Source organism: Rissa tridactyla, chromosome 3, assembly GCF_028500815.1.
Source record: "Rissa tridactyla isolate bRisTri1 chromosome 3, bRisTri1.patW.cur.20221130, whole genome shotgun sequence".
Lineage (NCBI taxonomy): Eukaryota > Metazoa > Chordata > Aves > Charadriiformes > Laridae > Rissa > Rissa tridactyla.
Window position 1 is genome coordinate 56,588,584 of NC_071468.1, and position 20,394 is coordinate 56,608,977.

Sequence of the window (20,394 nt, forward strand, 5' to 3'; positions counted from 1 at the left end):
CAGCCAGAGTTCAAGCCTGTCTTCAATGCTGATAGGAAGTAATGCAATCTTTTTTTTGCCATTTCTCAGCTGAGATTGGTGCCTAACTGGGCAAGCACTCCCCATCTGCTCTACTTTGCTTTGCTGAAGTTTAAGTTAACAAGTTTGATTTCAGCTGGAAGGCTCCTGGTGCTTGGTGCTTCTCAGCCAAGACTGGTGCATGTGAGTGCTTTAATCCCTCCACTCAGTTTGTGGGTAGGTTACAGCAAACTCCTTTGCCTGTGCCCTGAGAGGCAGTGGGAAAGGAGCGCTCCGGCAGGGGTGTGAAGGTTTCGTTCAGACCAGTGCTTGCTCGTGACTGCTACGTCTTCCCACCCAATAGCTGCATGTGCATGACTATGTCCTCAATCTGGACAGGAGCGGAGGGTTGCCCTTACGTAGCAAAAGTCCGGGCCAGCCGTGATGTGTAGGCTTTCACTTCAGATCAAGAATTCCCTTTTTACTGCCTGCTGAAGAAAGACAGCAAGGTTTAAGGAAATCCTGTTTATTTTGGGTGCACCACTGATCCCCTAATAGAAATTAAAATGCTGAAAAATGTGTCATCAACACTGTGTGTTTCACTTTGAGTGTTTAAGGGTGGTTGGTTTTTCCCAAAACCGGTGCGAGTCTAATGTGACCATATGCCTTCCTGTGCAGGTGGAGCAGCTGGTGGTGGATACGCTCAAGTGATTCCCATGGAGGAGGTGAGACAGCGTGGGAGGCAGCAAGTCCCTGTCCCTCTGGGAGGGGTGGGGAGGTCCAGGTGGCTGCTGAAGCACTTGGTTTGTGATGATGGTCTACCTGGAGAATGGGAGTTGTACTTGCCATCTCCATGTGGTCCTTGCCATTTCCATGTGCCTGTTGAGTGATGTGGGAGGGGCTGCGGAGTCAGGGTGCAAAAACATTGCATGGATACTGTGCATGTTTGAAGCACCTGATGGATAGCCGAGATGTTACCTGAGAAGCTCGGCAGGGCCAATGGCCGGGCAGGGCTTTGAGGAGCTGGAGACCAGCCCTGCTAGAGCATCGCTGGGGCAGGAGCTAATGGCCCCGGGGGCTGATGTGGGGTCCTGGGCCATGGGGGAGCCCCAGGGGGCTGGGCAGGGACAGTGGGGGCTAGTGGTGTGCCCGGCGGCCTGGCACTGTCACAGTAAGTGAAAGAATTCTTACCTCTAAATGAATCTTTCCTCTACCCACCCGGTAAATGGATTTCTGTTGAAGGTGGCATCATCCCTAGCTCTCTTTGAGGGCTTCTGAAAATCATGTGCTGGCTTTGGAAGGAGCCGGCTGGGTGCACGCCTTCAAATACTCTCATGGAAAATATCAATACTCTGGCTGAGGTGTGCACCCTTGCCTAGCACAACATTCACGATGTAAAGCTAGGTGACCCACGTGGTTATGGGCAGGCTGGGTCAAGGACAGAGATGAAATATAGATCGTGTGTAGTGTTTTCTTGTCATTGGCTGCTGCCATCTGAGCTGGGTGCCTTCCTTCGCCTCCCTCGTCCTTAGCTGTGTGTCATGGGGCTTCAGCACGCTGCAGTTGACAGCAGGGTTTTGTGTTGGTTTCCAGCAAGCAGATGGTCCAGCCAAGGGGGCATGTAAGGATAGTACAGCTAAGCTTCTGCATATGTATATTCACAGTGCTCGTTTGGACGTGCGCGATGGTTTCACCCCAAAAGAGTCTAATTTAGAGCTCAACAAAACCAAACTGATGGCCCAAACTGATGAAGTACCACCTTGAAAGCGTGGCTTGTGTTGGTTACAGTCAGTGGCACAGTGTGATCAAAACTGACCATCCGCTGCCTCCTGTCAGAGATGCATAAAAAATACAGCACCTATGTAACACAGGTCCTAAACTAAATCTAAACTGCTGATTTCAGGTTTTTCCAAAAAACTTTGTTGGACAAACTTTGTATCAGCAAAGCTCATGCCTGATCAGCGACAGGCTGCTCTCCCGTGGCTGGCAGAAAGCTGGCAAACACCCCCAAAGCCAGCACAGGCGGTGTGCTCCGGGGGATTCAACAGCAGTCCCCACCTCTGGTCCAGGTCAGTTAGTAAATACTGACAGTAAACTGATTTAGTACGAATGATGTGGAACCGTAGCCCTGAGCTTTTCATTCTTGGATCATTTAGCAAAGAATGAAGACTTTCATGTCTCTGTTCGGTTAAACTAAGGGTAGTTTACCAAGTACTGAGGTGAAAACAAGTCCTTCCTATAGCTCAGTGTGTTTTCAGCCTGATAATATTTCAATCTGCACTGATAGGTGACTAATCGGAGCTGCAACCTCAAGGACATAGCAATGATTGTTGCTGCTAATCTGTCTGAGATTAATAAACTGAATTAATGGTTTCTCATAAAAAGATTTTGTTGCTTTCACCTTCTAGTTCAATCTTCATTTGACTGGAGATATTCATGCTATAACTGCTGCAAATAATTTGCTGGCTGCTGCTATTGATGCTAGGATCTTGCACGAGAACACTCAATCTGATAAAGTAAGAATTATTTTCTGATATCCACATGACATTTTTTTCCTTTCGATTTTTCAATAAACTGCATTTCAAAGCAAAATAAGTTGATTATATCTTTTTATATTTTCACGGTGTGAACAGAAACTGTTGGTGAAGCCATTCTATGCTCTGCTGGGAAATTTTTCTTATAGAATATATTTTTCTGGCAAATAGCTGTCCTAAGGTAGTCTTTAAGATAAGGATCTTATGCCCAGTACATTGTCAACTATTTCACGCTGTACTAAATAGTCTAATAGAAGATTTCTTTCTCTATATATAGTCTTATTCTTTTTAATAATTTCTAAACTCCTTTTAAAGTTAAAAATGACACTTCTGAGGTATAGCTGGGTATGATGTATCTTAAGAAGAAGGGGTTGTGGGGAAATAAACTAGATCCTCTTCTGTGCTCTAAATCTGTTGTGATCTTAACACAAATGCTAACGAGTCTGTAAAGGGAAGGGAGAAAGTAAAGGAAGGAGCCTTCTTTTTTGGCCACAGTGTTAAGACTCAGCAGGGTTGTCATATCCCCTCTATTTGGTATGACAAATAAATGTGCATTTAGGCCAGTTTGTAAGTGGTAGTTGTAGTTTTGAATAATTTGGACCTTGGTTAAAGTTTTAAAGGGTTCCCAGTTTCAAAAATAATACGTATTTTTTGGTGAAACTTAGTGACACAGTAATTTTGGTAATTGGATTTAAACTGTTAAATCATAGGCATTGCTCAAAAGCCTACCACCTTCTCAGGATTGTTTTTTAAATCGCTAACTGGAAGTCCACAACCAATGTGGTTGGGAAATTCTTCCTGAAATTAATCTGAGTAAAATAAAAACATTATCTTTTTATTTAACTCGTTCCTGGTTGTAACTTTTTCTTTCATTAACTTCTCGTGGGTTTTTTTCTAGGCTTTGTATAATAGACTGGTTCCAGTGGTTAATGGCGTGAGAGGATTTTCCGCTATTCAGCTTGCCCGCCTGAGAGTAAGTTGTTAATGTAGCCTCTCCTCAGTTATAGAACATACTCTTCATAAAACATACTCTCTTGTGCAACTTGTTTAAAATTCTTGGTATGGGACCGAGTTTGTATAAACCTCCCTCATGAATTTATCAAGTCCAGACTTTTTTCTGAAAGCATCGTCCTTGAAGTAATAGGATCAGGATCTGGGTCTGATATTATTTTCATAACTAACATTTTTGCTATTCTTTTCTCCTGAAATAAACCAATAATGTTTTTAAATGCTGTGTCTTTCCTGATGAAATATTAAAGTTAGAGGTTTTTTAAAATACTTTTCCTATTATGGTAAAGTCACATTTGAAAGCTCACGCTCTTTGGTTTTGCAATATTTTCTGGTTTTGAAAGTTTATTATAGCATATACTTCTGGGGTTTTATTGATGTCAAATTGACAGTGTTCTTCCTTCAAGGGGTAGAAGTACATTTGTGTGCATAGTACATTTTTGCATCCCATCTTGCTTCCTGAATGCTTCCAGAAGAGCTTCCTAGGCAACTCATGCATGAATAAGGTATCTGGATTTAAGGCTGCCATTTTGATAAAATAATGAGGGAGCAACACAGTCCACTAGCAGAGGGGAAGGAGAATATGAGCCTCTTGAATATGACCCTGAAGGACAGCTTCAGTTTTCTGCGTCCAGTTCCATGTTTGTTGTTGGCTTTTGTGTCCTGACCGGTGGTGTTTCAGAGTCACCGGATGGCAGTGGATAGCTGCCAAGTGCACGCTTGGAACTAGGGGGTGGAAAGGAGGATAGAGGCAATAGCGGCTTCTGCTGTGGAAAAATTGTTTCTCATAACGTGCTGCTCACTTGAATGCCAGTAAACTAAAATGTGGACGACGCCTGCTTGACTCTGTGGCAGAGCAGATCTCACAGAATTTTCCATCAGAATTTTGGGGTGCTTTTGTTTTGTCCTTGTTTATGCTGTGTGTAGGGTAACAGGTAGGGGAAGAGGGAGAGCGTTTAGGTAATTCACGACATACCAACTATCTCTGCCGTTGAAATGGATTTCGCTCTCTTCACATGAGCTGCAACGCAGTAAAAAAAAGTTTGGCTTTATAACATTCAAATACATGCACCATAATCTCCAATGTAACTGAATTATTTTGCTGTGAATTATTTTTAGTATAAGGATTCCTTATACATAAAAAAAATCAAAAATCAACTTTAAAAAAAGTCTTTATGGGATGGGGTTACATTTTTTTTTCAAAAGAGCGATTATTAAGATTGAAACTCTTCCCTTACATCTGTCGTTTGGACTTGTAATTACAGAAGATCCCGTGCAATTTTTTTTTTTTTTTTTCAAACTCCTTGTCTAGCATCAGAAGCTACCTTTCTCGTTCCCCTGCTCCTCAGCTTTTTGCTCTTTTTCCCAGTAATTATTAGCCTAAGACCTCCTTACCTTACCTCCTCTCTTTAACTTCTTCTATCCCAGTCTTTTCTTTGTCTCCTTTTCCACGTCAGCTCTGTGTCTTACTTCCTCCCACCTGCATCCAGACCACCTTGCTGCTTAGATCCAGTATAGACGTTGTTGGGACCCTGGGAGGGATGGGCTGCTCCCTTTGCAGTCCCAGTGCCCAGCCCTCCATGCAGCAGTTGAAAGTTATCAAAATGACTGAAAATTTTGCTGTCAGCCCTCTGCGGAAAAATGCTCCAGGCAAAATGCTCTGGCAAAAAACCCATCTGGGCAAAGGCCTCATACACCAAGCAGGAGGGGTGAGCACTGAACTCTGGCTGCCATCCCCCCGTAGAGATGCTAGTGGGATATTGTCCCTTTCTCAGTCTGCCTGTTTTCATAGAACTTCTAAGAAACCATCTCCTAACTGTGTCAAATTGCATTAAAATTGGCCAACAGATAAGAAAAATATTAATACAGGACTGGCAGTTGAGGACATAAGCTTTTCCTCATTAAAACTGGGGTGAAATATCTTAAGGTACCGAGTGTCAAAACCTGCAAGCTGTTCTCAACAGCTTTTTGCCCTTCTCAGCATGGTGGGAAATGCCCTGGTGTCAGCATCTGGATTTGAAAGCATCCCTCACAGTCTAAGAGACCGATCCTCAAAAAGGAGTGTCAAGAAAACAGTTTTAATACTCTCAAAATGATGTCCCCAGCTTTCTAGAAATAACTGCTGGTTTAGATACGGAAGTAACTGTGGTAGCTCCTGGAAACTGAGTATTTTTGGACTTTTAGATTTCCTTTATTTTCAGTCCAGAAGTGTAAGCATGTTGGTTAATTCCCTGAGGAATGCTTTCTAATGCCAGAGAAAAAAAAAATTTTTTTATTATTTCTTTAAGACTACGGTTCTTAAACACAGTTTTCTGATCTTCATGTAGATTCACCTAAAAAAAGATTTGGTGTTGCTGAAATAGTGAATCTGTAAAAGCCAGGCGGTATTGGCTCATTCATTATAAGTGACTGAGTTTATGGATGATGGGCTCTTAACACTGAAGTTTTTATTTCATTCAAAAATGATTCACACAAGAAAATGCATGGGTCTTTCAAAGATTTTCACGAGCTAGATCAAGCGATTAATTATTTTTTTTATTGACATTAATTGACATTAAGAGTTTCATATGTGTAAGAAAGATACTGTTTATTTAATAGTGTGTGAGTGTGTTTCCTTTTTTGTTTCATTTCCCTACATTTGTCTGCATTTGTCCCAATTTTACTTACAGGTGATTTCCTATGTGTCTTTTTTTTTTTTTTTTTTTAAATAGTTTTGGTCCTGACATGCTTCTTTCCAAAATGGTTGCTGAAAGTGGCAGTGATAAGCCAGAGCAGCTATACCTTTTGAAGCAAATAAGCCACTTCATAGTGTTTCTTTAACTTGTTTTTGCATAGAGGCTGGGAATAAACAAGACTGATCCTGGGACTTTAACAGAAGAGGAGATCAGCAAATTTGCACGCCTTGATATTGATCCGTCTACCATAACATGGCAAAGAGGTACGTAGTCAGAAAGCCTTACTTCAGCTTGGATTTAATTATAAGTTATTTCCTAATTTGCTTAATTTTACCTGAATCAGAGCTGTTTCTGTTCTCTGACTGTAAGAACAGCCCATTTGCAAGTGGGAAATGGGGGTGCTTAACAAATTTGGGTGCAGTATATTGCTCTAAACTTGCTTAAATATCTGCAGTAACTCTAAAGACTTTGCTAATATTCTGAAGGATAGGTTGCTCTCAGAGTTTAAGTACAATCCTTGTCTCTCTTACATTAGATAATACATCTTAAGACATATGAAAGCGGCTTTTCTGTGCATCTTACAAATCTTACCCACTCTTTTCTTAACTGTGTCTATTATGCTTTTAGATTATTTCTACTTACTCTGCTTGATTTTGGTCCCTCATTCGCCCCAGCTCAGCAGCCCAAGTAGCTCAGAGACTAAATATGCTGCAGGGATTTTGTGGGGTTTTTTTTTAAGTGTCTTGAGCTGTTTGCTTTGTTAGGAAGAAGTGAAAGATGTGGTACAGTTTCAACTATGTATGCCAAGCAAACCAATCCACTCTCAGACCCTTTGGCAACTCCCCTCTGCACTTTCCAGTTCTAGTGTCGGGTTAAATTTCAGTGTTTACCTCAAGTTCTGTATCTCTTTTTTTTTTTTTTTTTTTTTTTTTTTTAAGAAAGTAAACTCTGCATAAAGTTTTGAGCTAAAATTCATTGGATTTTATTTTCTTCCTAAATTCTCAAATACCAAAGTTATTAGTTCAGATCATTGTTAAACGGAATGTATTGTGATGCTCAGAAGAATAAGGTGAATTTATTGAGAAGTGAGGAGTCTTGGCCATGCTTTACTGTGCCCTTTGCATGCATGTCATCTCAGACTTCGGATATTTTTCTCAAGGTAATACTGAGGGATGTGGCACAAGGTGTTTTTTATTAGTCACACAGTGTGTCTGCATGGAAGAGACCTGTATTAGGATGAAGGAATAATATAAATATTTAGTGTAATATGACTCACGTTTTTTATCAGCACGGGTTTGGGAGGAGGCAACACTACTCAACTGCTGTTAACCTCAAGTGAGTTATTTCATTTATCTCAAACAATGTTAGTGAAATTTTTATTCCACACAACTCTATATGATGTACGTATCTTAAACATTTCAGAAAAAAAATGTTTTTTAGGACTGTTTCAGATAACTTGGAAAATGTTTTATTTGGGACTCTTTCTACAATCCGTATGTCTGTGAAGCTTGTTACATACCAGGGAATTTGTAGGGCAGAAGAGAAAGCTATCGGATTGCCTGAAAATCAGTTTTAGTCAGGACCAGTTTCCTTAGAAGTGTCACAAGCTTAAAGTTCATTGTCATCTTATACTAACTTGGACAGGTACAACATACTGAAAAGAAGGAAAGCTTCCCCCTACTTACCCTTCCCCTGGTATTCAGATCCTGTTTATATTTCTAGAGGATAAGGAAGTAGATACGTTAAACCTAACATTTGGTTGAACCTAAACTTTCCCGAAACATTTACTTTGGGTAAGGAAGAGGAAAAATTAGGAGAAGGAAATATTGCATTTGTGGCAAAACCCAACTCTTTCTTATTTTACTACTTCTAAGTGCAGCTATTGGAATCTTACTGGGAAACAAATTCTGACCATGGTGAGAAAACCAGCGTGTCCCAGCGACCAGAAAGAGTTGCAGGGATAGTTAAAATTTCTTTGTTCAGGTTGCATGATTTCACTAGGAAGGCTAGATAAAAAGCAGCCCACTGGCTGCCCAGGCTAGTAGGAAGGCTAATTCCTGCTCTCAGCAGTGCCTGGGTGGGCACGAAAGACGTTTAGGTCTGCTTAAGGCTGCTCGTGAGACTTGAGAGAAGAAGGGGTAAGTTTGTGCTTGAGAGATCAGCTTGGCATATGGCTTCACAGTGGCATATGGTACCACAGCTTAGTACGAGGCTACTGCTTCCACGTACCGGGCTCTGTTCTGCAATTTCTGCCACTACTGTAGTATTTTAGAGTATGACCATATACAAATAGAAAACAAAATGAGTTAACCAAATCTGTGTTGCACTATCCCTTAAATGGAATTCCTGAGGAAATTAGGGGCCTAAGTACCATGTAGTGGGAAGAAGGCACGTATGGTATGTACATCAGCCCATGAGAAATGCCCAAAAAGGGGAAGTAGATTAAATCTTGCTTTTCTCCCAGCTCACTCACAACCCTCAACTACGGTTGTGTAGTACTGAGATTCAAAGTCCCTCTTGTTCTTGGGTAATTATGTTGTCCTTTTCTGTACAGACGAGTTTGTTAATCTCCAAAAGCAGCAGGAAAAGTGGGTGGAGGTGATTTCACTGACTTTCAGTACAAACAGCTTCTCTGGAGGTTCATTGGTTCTCTGTCTCTAAATGAACAGGACTCAGATCTACATCTACCAGAAGATTAACTTGATTGCCAAGCTACAGGCTGAATTGATCAAGAGTACCTTCCACCCATTCTTTTAGGTTTGGTGCAAATTGAAACATTTGTAGGGCTAAAGAGCCTGTAAGAAAGAGGGATTTTTGCATTCTGTAGGGATCGCCATTCCTGGGAAGGAGAGGTTTTGGAGTTTGGTCTCATTTTCTAACAAACAGAAACATTATCCTGATGTTTCTTCCTAAGAAACGTCTTGATTAGCTCTCAGCAGATGAGAGAGCTCTTCAGTTATTCTCAGTATTGCCTTTTGGTTCCTACAAAAGCACATTTGAAGTTGAGTGTTGTCAGTGCAGAATTGGAGAACTTGGCTTGCGATGATTGTTAGTGAAGTTAGCAATTCCACAGGATGGTTTGGACGTGCCCTTGCAATACCAAAAGTGTTTCCAGGTTGGAAATACAATTGTCTGAAATTGAAGTTGTGTTAAATAGCAGATGGTTGGTCTTGGCAGTTGGAAAAAACTTCCTTTGAATGCTATGCAGCTGAATGTGGAGTTAGTTACTGTGATGGCCAAGAAAGTGACTTGTCTGGAAGAACCAATCTGACAACATAATCATCCTTTAAAAGAGAAACAGACCAACTTTAACCTGCAGCATGCAGTCTTAAAATCAATTCTTAACAAGTCAAATAACAAAGTAAATGATTTGAGGTAGGTCTGAGGTGCATTGTGCCTACTAAGACAGATTTTTCTTTTTTAGGTAAAATACTAATTTGTATGTCAGAATATTAAGAATCTGTCAGCTTCAAGTACTGTTCAGAGAAATTGTATTTGAGTTATTTCTGCCTGTTGTCTAATGGTATCAACTAGAAGGGAGAAAACAAGACAGTGGTAATGCTAACATGAAGGAACGTGGTTGTCTGGTTACGCTGTTCAAGTGGCGGAATCTTACAGGTATAATGACAGGTATGCCTGGAAAAACATCCACATCCGTGAGTCCTTGTTAACACGTTTTGCTTTTGCTATTCCCTTATTTCAGTGGTGGATACAAATGACAGATTCCTGCGCAAAATAACAGTTGGGCAGGCAAAGACAGAGAAAGGATTTGTCCGTCAGGTATGTAAAGGCAGTTAATATATCGCATTCTGGACAGACTTTGCTTTAGAGGCTGTGAGAGGTTTCTGCAGTTCTTTCAGCATACTTCATTGAATGGCAATGCAAACGTCTGTTGCTGTTGTATACCATTCTTGCAGTGAAACTGATTGTGTCAATGAGTAGCTGAGTCTGAAGTTTCAGAAACAGAAACCAATGCATATTGCACAATGTGTTGAAAGCACTTAAAAAAATTGCATATGTTGGGGGTTCCACATTGTCGTCCTATGAGTATAAAAGGTACCCCTATGCCCTCTAAAGGGTAATTTGTATCACTTTCCTTTTTATAAGTCCATCAAACTATTTATGTAGTATTTCTGTAATTTCAATGTGATTTAAAGATAATGTTAAAGAATTAGGGGGAGGAGTGGATCATGTATTGTTGGTCTCATTGGTGAGGACTGAAAATGACCATTAGCTTCTTATTCAGAGTTTTCATTCCCTGCCATGCATCTCAGCTTTGGGATCTAAACTGTAAGAACTTTGAGAATCTGCTTAATTTTCATATGTGGGCTTGAAGAGATAGTTCAGAAAATGAGCACGTATGTACTTTTCAGCAGTGTAAAAAGCTAACCTACATTACTGTATGAGAGCTTCTGGAAGTTTATTAAAGAACTTACTGATAAATGGAAAGCCAGACTTTTCCAACACTATCTGAACAAGTGTTCCTGGCGTCGTGTGGGTAAATCCGTTTCTGAAACGATGCAGTGTGGAACAGCAATGCCAGGTGGAACAAACTCATTGTGATGATGTGGAGTTGCTCCTGATTTGATGAAGATATTGTAATCCAATACTCTGGATCATGAAATTCATGAGGTTCTGACTATTTTTTAGGTGAAGTAAATAGCTATTGTGCTAGAGATAAGGCTTTCATTCATTTTTGGAAATCCTGTCTTTAATTTTTCTTTATCATTTCAGACTTCTTCTAGGCTTCATGCCTAAATAAAGAGACCAAAAAGTAGTGCTAATGTTTTTGCTCAGTTCAGCAGGGAAAACAGTTGAATTGGAAAGAAGAGCTTGAGAGAGAAGTCATAGAATCATAGAATGATTTGGGTTGGAAGGGACCTTCAAGATCATCTAGTTCCAACCCCACCCCACCATGGGCAGGGGCATCTTCCACTAGAAATGCTCACTTGTTTTGGTTTTGAACACATGGGGTAGAGACTTTTCTATCTATAATTACAGAAAACTCAGTATTAGCTAATATTCATCTTTGATAATGGGGTGGAAGTACAAAATATTATACTTGGTACAAGTTCCCTCAACACTTGAAAAGTTTTCTTATGTTTAGATTTGTTTCAGTGACTCAATGTGATTGTTAGCTTTGAGCCAAGTTCTGCCAGCCTTATTGTGCAGCATTTTACCACTGTAATTATACTGCTGAGTTAAATATAGGTTGTTTTATTACGGAGTATTAGTTGACATATGGCAGTCAAACATTGCTTCTGTACTGTTTTGGCTGAAATGACCTTGATGCATTCAGTTTTGATGTGTTGGACTGATGCACGTCCATTCACATTTTAACATGGACTTGGTGACTCAAGAAACAGAGAACAGTTAGGAAGACTCATTTCAGAGCCTAGCCGGAGATCCAGAGAAAACAGAACTTCATAGTTAACAGATGCATTTTATAAATATTTGGAGTGATGTTCTAGCACTCTTAAAATCAATGACACCTGTGTAAAATGGCAAAGCACAGCAGGCACAAAACTCTGCATTTTAATGAACAGGGATGCTGTGGTTTCTAAAGAGTATTACATGACTGATGCCCTTGATCCTGCAATTGAATCCATGTGGGTGGATCCTTTCATCAGTAGAGACCTGACTTTACAGCTAAGGCTTCTGTCAGCACTTCATAGGTGTATAAAGGTTATTAGAGTTAAAATAGCACCTGCTACCACAGTCTTTTGTGCCTGTTTTTTTCAATTAAATATTATGTCACTCTGAGCATCTACTTGGGATTGGTTTTCCCATCTTTTTTGTGTTTATATAGAAACAATTATAATGAAAAAAAATTTTTGTCTCCTGATAAATATCCTGATAAAGCTTGATAATATTCCAATATAAGGGTTGAGCATAGATTTCTCAGGCTTATTTGCTATCTTACCTCTGCTGCAATGACTTACCAGCGGCATTCTTAACTTCAGAAAAGGTAGAAGCATCCATGTCGTCACAATGGTAACAGTGTTCATTGTGTACCTAGCTGTTCTGTTAGGTATAGAACTGCTTCCAGGGAATACAGAAAATCTGCTTTGTAACTTCAGCATTTCATTTGAATCCCTATGCGGAAAATCTCAATTACAGGATTATTTTTTGTTTTCTGTGGTATATATCTCTCCCTGCAGAAGAATGCTCGGGTGTCTTCAGAAGTTTTGACTAACATGCAGGTACATAGAGGTCAGCCTGAAAAGGGCTGCTCTGGGCTGTAGCTGTCAAGACAGAACTTAAAACCAGGAACATAGGTTAAAAAAGGGCAGAAGCTGTTAAAGTACTAGGCAGATGGGTAGGAATGGTAAGGTATATGTTGAACAATTCTCTACATAGATGCTTCTTAAAAACAGGCAAAGCCATCAGTTAGAACAGATTCTTCTGGTATTAGTCGGTATGGCATACATCTGGTAGAGGTCTGACATAGAAACAGTCCTGAGGGCTTTTTTTACATAGATAGCAGTAGGATATCAATTACTAAGTTTCTGTATAAACTTTAATTGCTGGAGATAGAGGGATTACTAAAGAAGCTGTAGTTCTTGTTCACCCCCAACATCGCATTCCTATCCCATAATAATGCATCAGTGACCTTGCCTTTTTTCTCTGTTTACATTCTGACAGCACGTGGCCTGGGTTTTACTAATAGTAAATTAGTACAAATACTGCTAACGTATACTGCAAGCTCTTAAAGAAAAGTAAGGACCACAGTTTACGTTGTACTGAAATACTGCATAGCATGAACGTATTTCTACAAGAGCAATAGAACTGATGCCAGATACAGTTCTTGGGGTTTTTTTCAACTTATATATTTTTTCATTTAAAGCAAAAAAGGGGGTCAAAGATATATTTCACATTATCATAGGTCAAGCACAAGACCTATCAGCATAGACTCTAAATTTTGAGTTTATGTAGAAGAAGAATGATCAAATGTAACAAGAATGTTTTTGAAACCAGAATAAAAAACCTTTGGAGAGCATTACAGAAAAAAAAAACCCACAATGCTGTGCTCATGCCAGTAAAGCTCAGAACACATCTGGTGATTTTCTTTTTTGCCATAGAAAAAAAATCTTGGTCCTTCAAGGAGCTTCTGCTAAGGATAATGTGAGCCAAGGGGCTAAGCACTCTGCGAGACTCTGATCCCCAAGTAAATGAAGTGTAACGGAGAACATTAATGAGGGACTATAAACAAAGTGTTTGAAGTTACTCTAGTCTGAGTAATCTCAAAAGCTGTGGGTTACAATTTAGAACTTGTTTGAATTCCAGTGTGAAATCTGTCTTTCTTGAGTCTATTCCTGATGATTCCCTGTGAGTATTGGACCGGACTTTGATTTGGTTCATGATTCTCATTCCTCTTTTACAGGCTCAGTTTGATATCGCCGTAGCAAGTGAAATTATGGCCATTCTGGCGCTTACCACCAGCCTGCAAGATATGAAGGAGAGGCTGGGAAGAATGGTGGTGGCTAATGACAAGAAAGGAGAACCAGTAACAGCAGAGGATTTGGTATGTTCAGTGCTGTAGACCTGTGAATAACCTCTGATGCATTTGTTTTGCCTCTTGAAGCATTAGAAAGGCAGGTGCGTGCCAAGGATTTTGCTTTGAACAGCACAGTGAGATATCGAAGAAAAATCGTCTTCTGGGCCAAAACTTCCTTGCAATGAGAACAAGATGTAGAACTCGTTTCTCCAGCTCTGGTAACATCTGGTTCAGGAAGCCTCTAGTCTCCATAACCTACTTGGATAGTTTTCTGCGGTTCTTGAGGCAAATAAATTTGGTGCTGGAGGGAGTCAAGCATGCGGGCTCCTATTTGAGAGAGCTGGTAATGTTTGCTACTGTACTTGTAAAGTGAGCTCAGATGTTACAATGATAGTTACCACTTGAATGATTATACCACTAAAGCATAATGGAAACAAGCTATTCTGAATTCATAGGTTGCTGATAGTGCCTGGGACAGGTTTATCTCTTCACATCTTCAAGACTTTTTCTTCCTTACCTTTCTTGGTTGCTGTTCCCTCATTCCCTACTTCAGCTTCTGAAAGAAGTCAGTATGTCCTTCCTTTATATCAAATTCTAGCCCTTACAGCCAGGCTGTGAGTCAGGAAACAGCAGCTGGAAGCTCACACATGTTTGTGTATGGCAGTTCCTGGTGCAGCTAGAAGCTACCAAGTAAGCCTTGCAATCCAACTGTATGCCAGGAGCAGGCTCACTGTGATTGGCACTAGTTTACTGTAACATTACATTACTTGAATTCTGAAGCCTAATTGCTAAATTAAGTTCGTATTTAGCAGATTGACAGCATACCCTAAACACAATAAATAGGATAATGCTTTGCTTTTATGCTTTTTTTATCATCTAAATATATCCTCATAGCATCTGTGATATGTCTTGGAGCCATGCTTTCATGCCACCCTGCTGGCAATGCCTGCCTGTATCACACAGACCGTGTGTGTTTTTTCCTGTTTGTTCCTTTTATGTGGACATCTGCACAAACTTACTGCATTTTTAGCATGAGCAAAGGAGCCAGTATCCTGCCTTGTCAGCAAAGATAGCAAATCCAGAAGCCAGGAACACCTTCACGGCTTTAATGGATTCCAGTTTAATAAGGAAATGAAAACATAATATCTAGTTTGCCTGGATTCAAGATTGAAATTAAGATAAGGGTACCAAAATTTCTAAGTACAGTCATCATTAAAATTCAAAGCAAATCAATTACTCCCAATTATGCAGAAGACATGAAGAACTGCATTTAATATTCTAGCTGTTGAAGTTTTGATGTGCCTTTTCGATTGCATAACTTTGTCTTGGCCAAATGGAGGGGGATGGGGAATGAGTTATCTTATAATGCATATGCAAAAACTTCAAATAGTTTAGTGTCAGAATTAAAACTACATTTGAAATACATTATTTTAATTTCGATGCTACTTTTGTATGAAGGTACTTTTAATCTATTAATGTTGCAAAGCATTTAACCTGTCTTCAACCACTTAATGCTAATCAGCTTGATGAGTGAAAACAGTTGCTTTCCTGTGGTCTGTTTAATCTGTAGTTGCTTTGTGGAAATATAATGTTTAATGTTTGGGCTGAAATTAATGAACAGCGCAGAAATAATTTTAAAAATTTTTCCACTGTGTCCCTAGAATGAAAGTAGTGCTCAGCAAAATCTGTTACTAATTCAGTTTTCTTTGTCCCGTTATTTTTTTTTTTTTTAACAAACTTCCTGTGCTTAGCATCTCAGTCATTTGATAGTGTCACTTGTGCGGAACATATGTTTCTAGTTCTTCTTTAAAGCGTTGTTCTATATTACACAATAGAAGAACTGCCCAGGAAAAAAATTCATCACAGTGTCAGGGATATGTATTATGACCATCTGCAGCTGTGCTGCTGCATTCTTCTGCAGGTTCTCTTCTTCATACCGTGCACAGGGTGGACTTGGGTGCATATGATGATTGCGAAGTGCAGAAACTCCTGTCTCCTTTGTTGTGGAGTGTGTTACAAATGAGGATGAGAACTATGGGAAGAATAGGATGGTGATTTCATGGTTAAGGCAGAAAAATGCCTTTTTGGAGAGTTGAATTCTGTTCCTGTCTCTTTTTCGCAAAGCTTATTTGTGATGTTGTATCACAAAGTGATTCTTAAATACAAGAGGAGTTGCACATTACTCAATCTGGCTTAATAGCCAGGAACTAAACAGCCAAAATCCATGAAAAGAGTGAAACACCATCAAGGACTTCGAACCAGGAGAAAATATTTTATGTTGTCTCAAGTTGAGCTTTGAAAATTGGTGAATACTTTTGAGTTTGATCTTTGTGTGTGCCAGTTTCTCATCTGAAAACTGGAACAATTGTTCATTTTCACCAACTTATTAATATTGGTGAAGAAGTCAGATGCTGTGGTCTTGGGATTTAAGAAATGTTAAAAAGGAAATTCGTAGTGGGTTTCCTTAGTAAGATTTCTTTATCAAGTTAAATACTGGTGCACGGGGATAGAGCTTATGAATAACCGTACTGTACTTGTGAAAGTGTACTGTATAAAGTTGAATCCTGTGGAAACAATAGCAGGAGGTGTATAATCAAAGATCATACCATGTCATAATTCACATGTACAAAGAAGATAAATTTCAGTTCTATTGGGTAGCATGTCATCGCTGTTCCTGATTTTCTCCCACATGTGGTCAGTCTGTTTGAACAGCTTTCAACTAAACCTACTGTTTCTAGACTTTAAATGCTGTATCTACTCTTGCCCCTGCAGCTTGTGCTGCCTATGTTGTTACTATTCTTCTGAAATCCCAACTTTTGACCCCTCTTCATTTGGACTACGCAGGTTGTATCTCTTTCTTGTACGTGTTAGAAAAGGATCCAGGATCCTGTAGGATCTAGGAGAAGAGATCTTTGCTTGTGGTCCAGGTGTCCAGACCTAGAGCTGGTCCAGCCTGGTGCAGGCTGTAGATACAGTTGTTACACCCTCGGCTGTAAGGACACCGCACATTGCGACTAAAGCTTTTGGGGCAGGATGGGGCAAGGCTAAGCGTTCTCTAATCAGTTTCTGTGAACTGTAATTTTTGTTTTCACAAGGTTTATATCTTGAGAAAACTTTCAGATGTGGTTTGATGGGAAGCCATTTTCCTCCTGAATTCTCATTCTTCTTTCGAGTCAGGGCCAGAGAGGAGGTAAAGCTTTATAGCTCAGAAAGGAAAGATCTCAAGACAAGTGAATGTAGCAAAAACAATGTATGTGGTTTTCGCATGCTCTCAATCCAAGAACAGTTTGATCATTTTGACTTCAATTTTCATAAAACAAAATCAAGCTTAAAAGCTTGATAGCTCATAGCCACTTGACATGGAACATTTTTGCCCAAAGAACTGCAATTGCATATAGTTTTAACAAATTTTAAAGGCAGCTTTATCATACCACACAACCTGAAATAATGGGTGGTGGTCGGTCCTACCTGTCACTTAAAAAAGTTCTGGGGTTCATGTTTTATATATGCTACCCCAATTGAATTTATGCAAGTTTAAATGTTTGACAGTAGTCTTTAGTTCATTGGAATCTATGTGAACCAAAACCACTAAACCCTTCTCTGTGATTTGTTTCCAGATGTACACACAATATACTTCACAGAAACACAATTGCTCTTAATTTTGACTTTATATGCAATATATTTATAATAATACAATAGTAAAAGCTAAAATACACATTGGCAGATATAAACCAGATGCAGAGGCAGGCTAGGAGTAATAGAAAAAAGATAAATTGAATATTTCATGAATTGAGAAGACTCCTTCCACGAGAGTAATGGATTAAATATCTATCCTCTGTAACGGAACATACAGAAGTCTTTGCCAAAATGTGGTGCTCATTGTACAGCATTTTGAAGGCTGAATTGCTTTTTGGCTTTTACAGTGTAGTAGAATTTTGATGGACACATGCCATATCTGTATGTGAAATTAAATGGGTATGCATGCCCTAGATCAGTATTTCAGCAGCTATGAAAAATATTAAATAAATATGTCACTGTTTTTCTAAATAAGATTTCTTCTTAGCTTACTTTCTGTGCCATGCTGTTAGATTTCAATAATTCCGGGACCAAAAAAAATAGCCTCATATTTATTTTAGAAGTGAACTGTCAGCTGAATATATTTTGTTCCCTGGTTCATCAGAAACATTGTGTACATACTTCACTTTCAACACAAGTCATTGCAGTTCTCAGTTTATGGTTTAGGGTTTAGTTTTTTACAGAACTGATATTGCAGAAAAATATTATCGTTTTGTTAGAGACTGTAGTTTCAAATGAAGGGAAGTTGCAAGTACTTCATTATTTTTCCTATGAAGAAAAGGCCTTTTCTCTGCCCTTCAGTCTGTATAACCCTTATTCATTTCACAGTAGTTACTCTCAATCACCTTCCTTGTCATCTAATGCTGGCTTTCATTTCCACTCTTGATAGACTTCAGAGACTGCTCCACTGGAGGTTGCTTTGAAAGTATTTTGGGTTTTCATCTAAGTTTGCCTTTCCTGTATCACGTGTGTAATTTATTTTGTGCTCTATGATCTTTGCTGTCCTGGGGAGCATACCTGTCCCAACGGCTGGTGGATAGATGGAAGGGCTGTTATTTTCAGAAGTACTTGGGATCAGTTCCAGGAGGGAACCCAGGAGAGTTGGGTGTCCATATACATTTGATTCAGAATCCCACTTCTTTCTTCTGACAGCGAGTTAGTGGAAAGCTAATGATCCTTGGGCTCTCACACACTTAATTGGTGTGTAAACGTCTAAGCCTCTAATTCTTTTTAAAAAATTTATCTACCTTCTTTAAATTGGAAATGGGAACCTGATTCCTTAAACAGCTTTGAGAATCAGATCCAGGACTTTGAGTGAGCTGTGGGAGCTGTTTGCTAGCCGCTTGGTGGATTGGGGTTATGAAGGAATGAAAACTTTATTCCGACAGTCGTGTCAGATAGATATGAAAACTGTATTGGCTGTTTAGCTTTTAAGAATTGTTGTTGACACCAAATCTGTTTAAGAACCATGGTTTAAGAACCATGGATGTGTGCTAACTGGAGTCCTTGCATTTTTTTTTCCTTTGCTTTCAGCTTTAGATATAATGAGTTGTTGTATCCAGAATGCATATCTAATATGGACGGAGTTTCCCAAAAAGTTAAAATGCATAGGTTTTGCTTCACAATTCTTATCAGATTGATGAAGAACTGTCAGAAAGCAAAAGAGACAGGATTTGAGCCATTATTGTCTAGGAGGGGAAGGGGAGAAAAAGGTGTCCTGATTTTGTGTTTTGGTTTTTTTTTTCTTCCCCCCCCCAAGCCTTCTTTCCAGTCAACAGGGCTTGGGTCAGCATATTGCTGTTTGTGTGCTTGCTTTGACTGAGCTGGTGCTCTCATCCATCATGAAGTAGACAACAGAAACCCCTAATCAGGTAGCTACAGCATGAGTTAACCCTTGTCAGTCCTTGGGCAGGTTTCCCAAGAAGAGCGTTAGGGCTGATGTGAGGCTGCACAGGTAGTCGACCTTGCCATTGACTGGTTGGAAGATCCGATGTAGATTTTTCCATTTGGCTTTTTTTCTCCAGAAAGTTGAATAGCTATTACAACTGCCTTGTACGTGGTCAGACTGTAAACTGTCTTTGCACTCAAGATTATCAGCAGCTGTTTCTCTTTTAGCGTAAAGATGAATAGCTTATGTTATATGATGATGGAAAAACTGAGATACAGAAGAAAATGTAAAATTAAGCAACTTTTCCTTCGCATATTTCTATTACTTATTGCCTCCGAACTAGTGTGTGTACCTGGTTATGCTTTCCATGAGACCAAAGACAAACAACTTAGCTTAGCTCTTACAGTTTTTTGTGTTTCTAGCAACTGGTGACAAGCATCATTTCCTTCAGCTGGGGGTGGAAGCGGAAGAACTGTGCATCTGGTCTGAGAAATTCTGTCCTAGCTGGCTGCTCAATTGATCAAACAGCAGGAAAAAAACTAGGCTTATAGATCTATTCAATATTATATTGCAAACTTCGGTGTCGTTTTTTTTCTTTTAAAGAACATGCTTGTTTTGATAAATTAGTAGGATTAAAAACTAGGGTATAATGAAGAGATTGCTAGGATTGAAATCTGTTCCATTTCATGTTAAATTGTTAGAGTTGGGACTGGGAATTCACTTTTTTTTTCGTTAAGTGCTTCAGATTTGGAAGTGAATCAAATTAGTTTTATAAAGCAAATTTAAAATTTAATATTCTAAGAAATACACCCACTTTAGAAAGACTTTTACAAATTACTAAAATACAAGAAATCTACGGCAGTAACAGTGGCAGTTATTTTTACATGGTCCTAAAAAGAAAACTCATATATGGATAAAATATTGGAGTTACACTTTGCTGTAAAAGGAGAAAATTTTATGGGGTACTGGTTAAATGAACCTTTATGAAATATTGTTTGTTGAGATTTGTTCTGCATTTTTAATTTCTTTATCTAAAATAAGGAGGTTATAATCTTAAAAATTAAACCAATCTGTAGTTATAAAGGAGCCTGGGGAAGTGAAAAGCAATAATAATTTCATTTATTTTTTTAAGATATTTTGTTTTTCCTTGTATTTAGTCTGTCCCCTTCGGGTTCAAATGAGAGTAGTTGGATACAGGTACAACATAGCACCAGGCTG

General features: G+C 39.3%; 1 protein-coding gene across 2 annotated transcripts in view; it reads left to right on the forward strand.

Annotated features, from left to right (window-relative positions):
- The window catches only part of MTHFD1L (methylenetetrahydrofolate dehydrogenase (NADP+ dependent) 1 like), a 161,758-nt gene that overhangs the window by 38,003 nt on the left and 103,361 nt on the right, over window positions 1-20,394 (forward strand). Inside the window, exons 13-18 of one of the 2 annotated variants that reach the window (XM_054194418.1) lie at window positions 676-722; window positions 2,406-2,513; window positions 3,430-3,504; window positions 6,375-6,477; window positions 9,918-9,994; window positions 13,599-13,739. In XM_054194418.1, the coding sequence (XP_054050393.1) occupies window positions 676-722; window positions 2,406-2,513; window positions 3,430-3,504; window positions 6,375-6,477; window positions 9,918-9,994; window positions 13,599-13,739 (551 nt within the window). The remainder of the gene's footprint in view (window positions 1-675; window positions 723-2,405; window positions 2,514-3,429; window positions 3,505-6,374; window positions 6,478-9,917; window positions 9,995-13,598; window positions 13,740-20,394) is intronic. The other variant, XM_054194419.1, reaches the window with a different exon arrangement.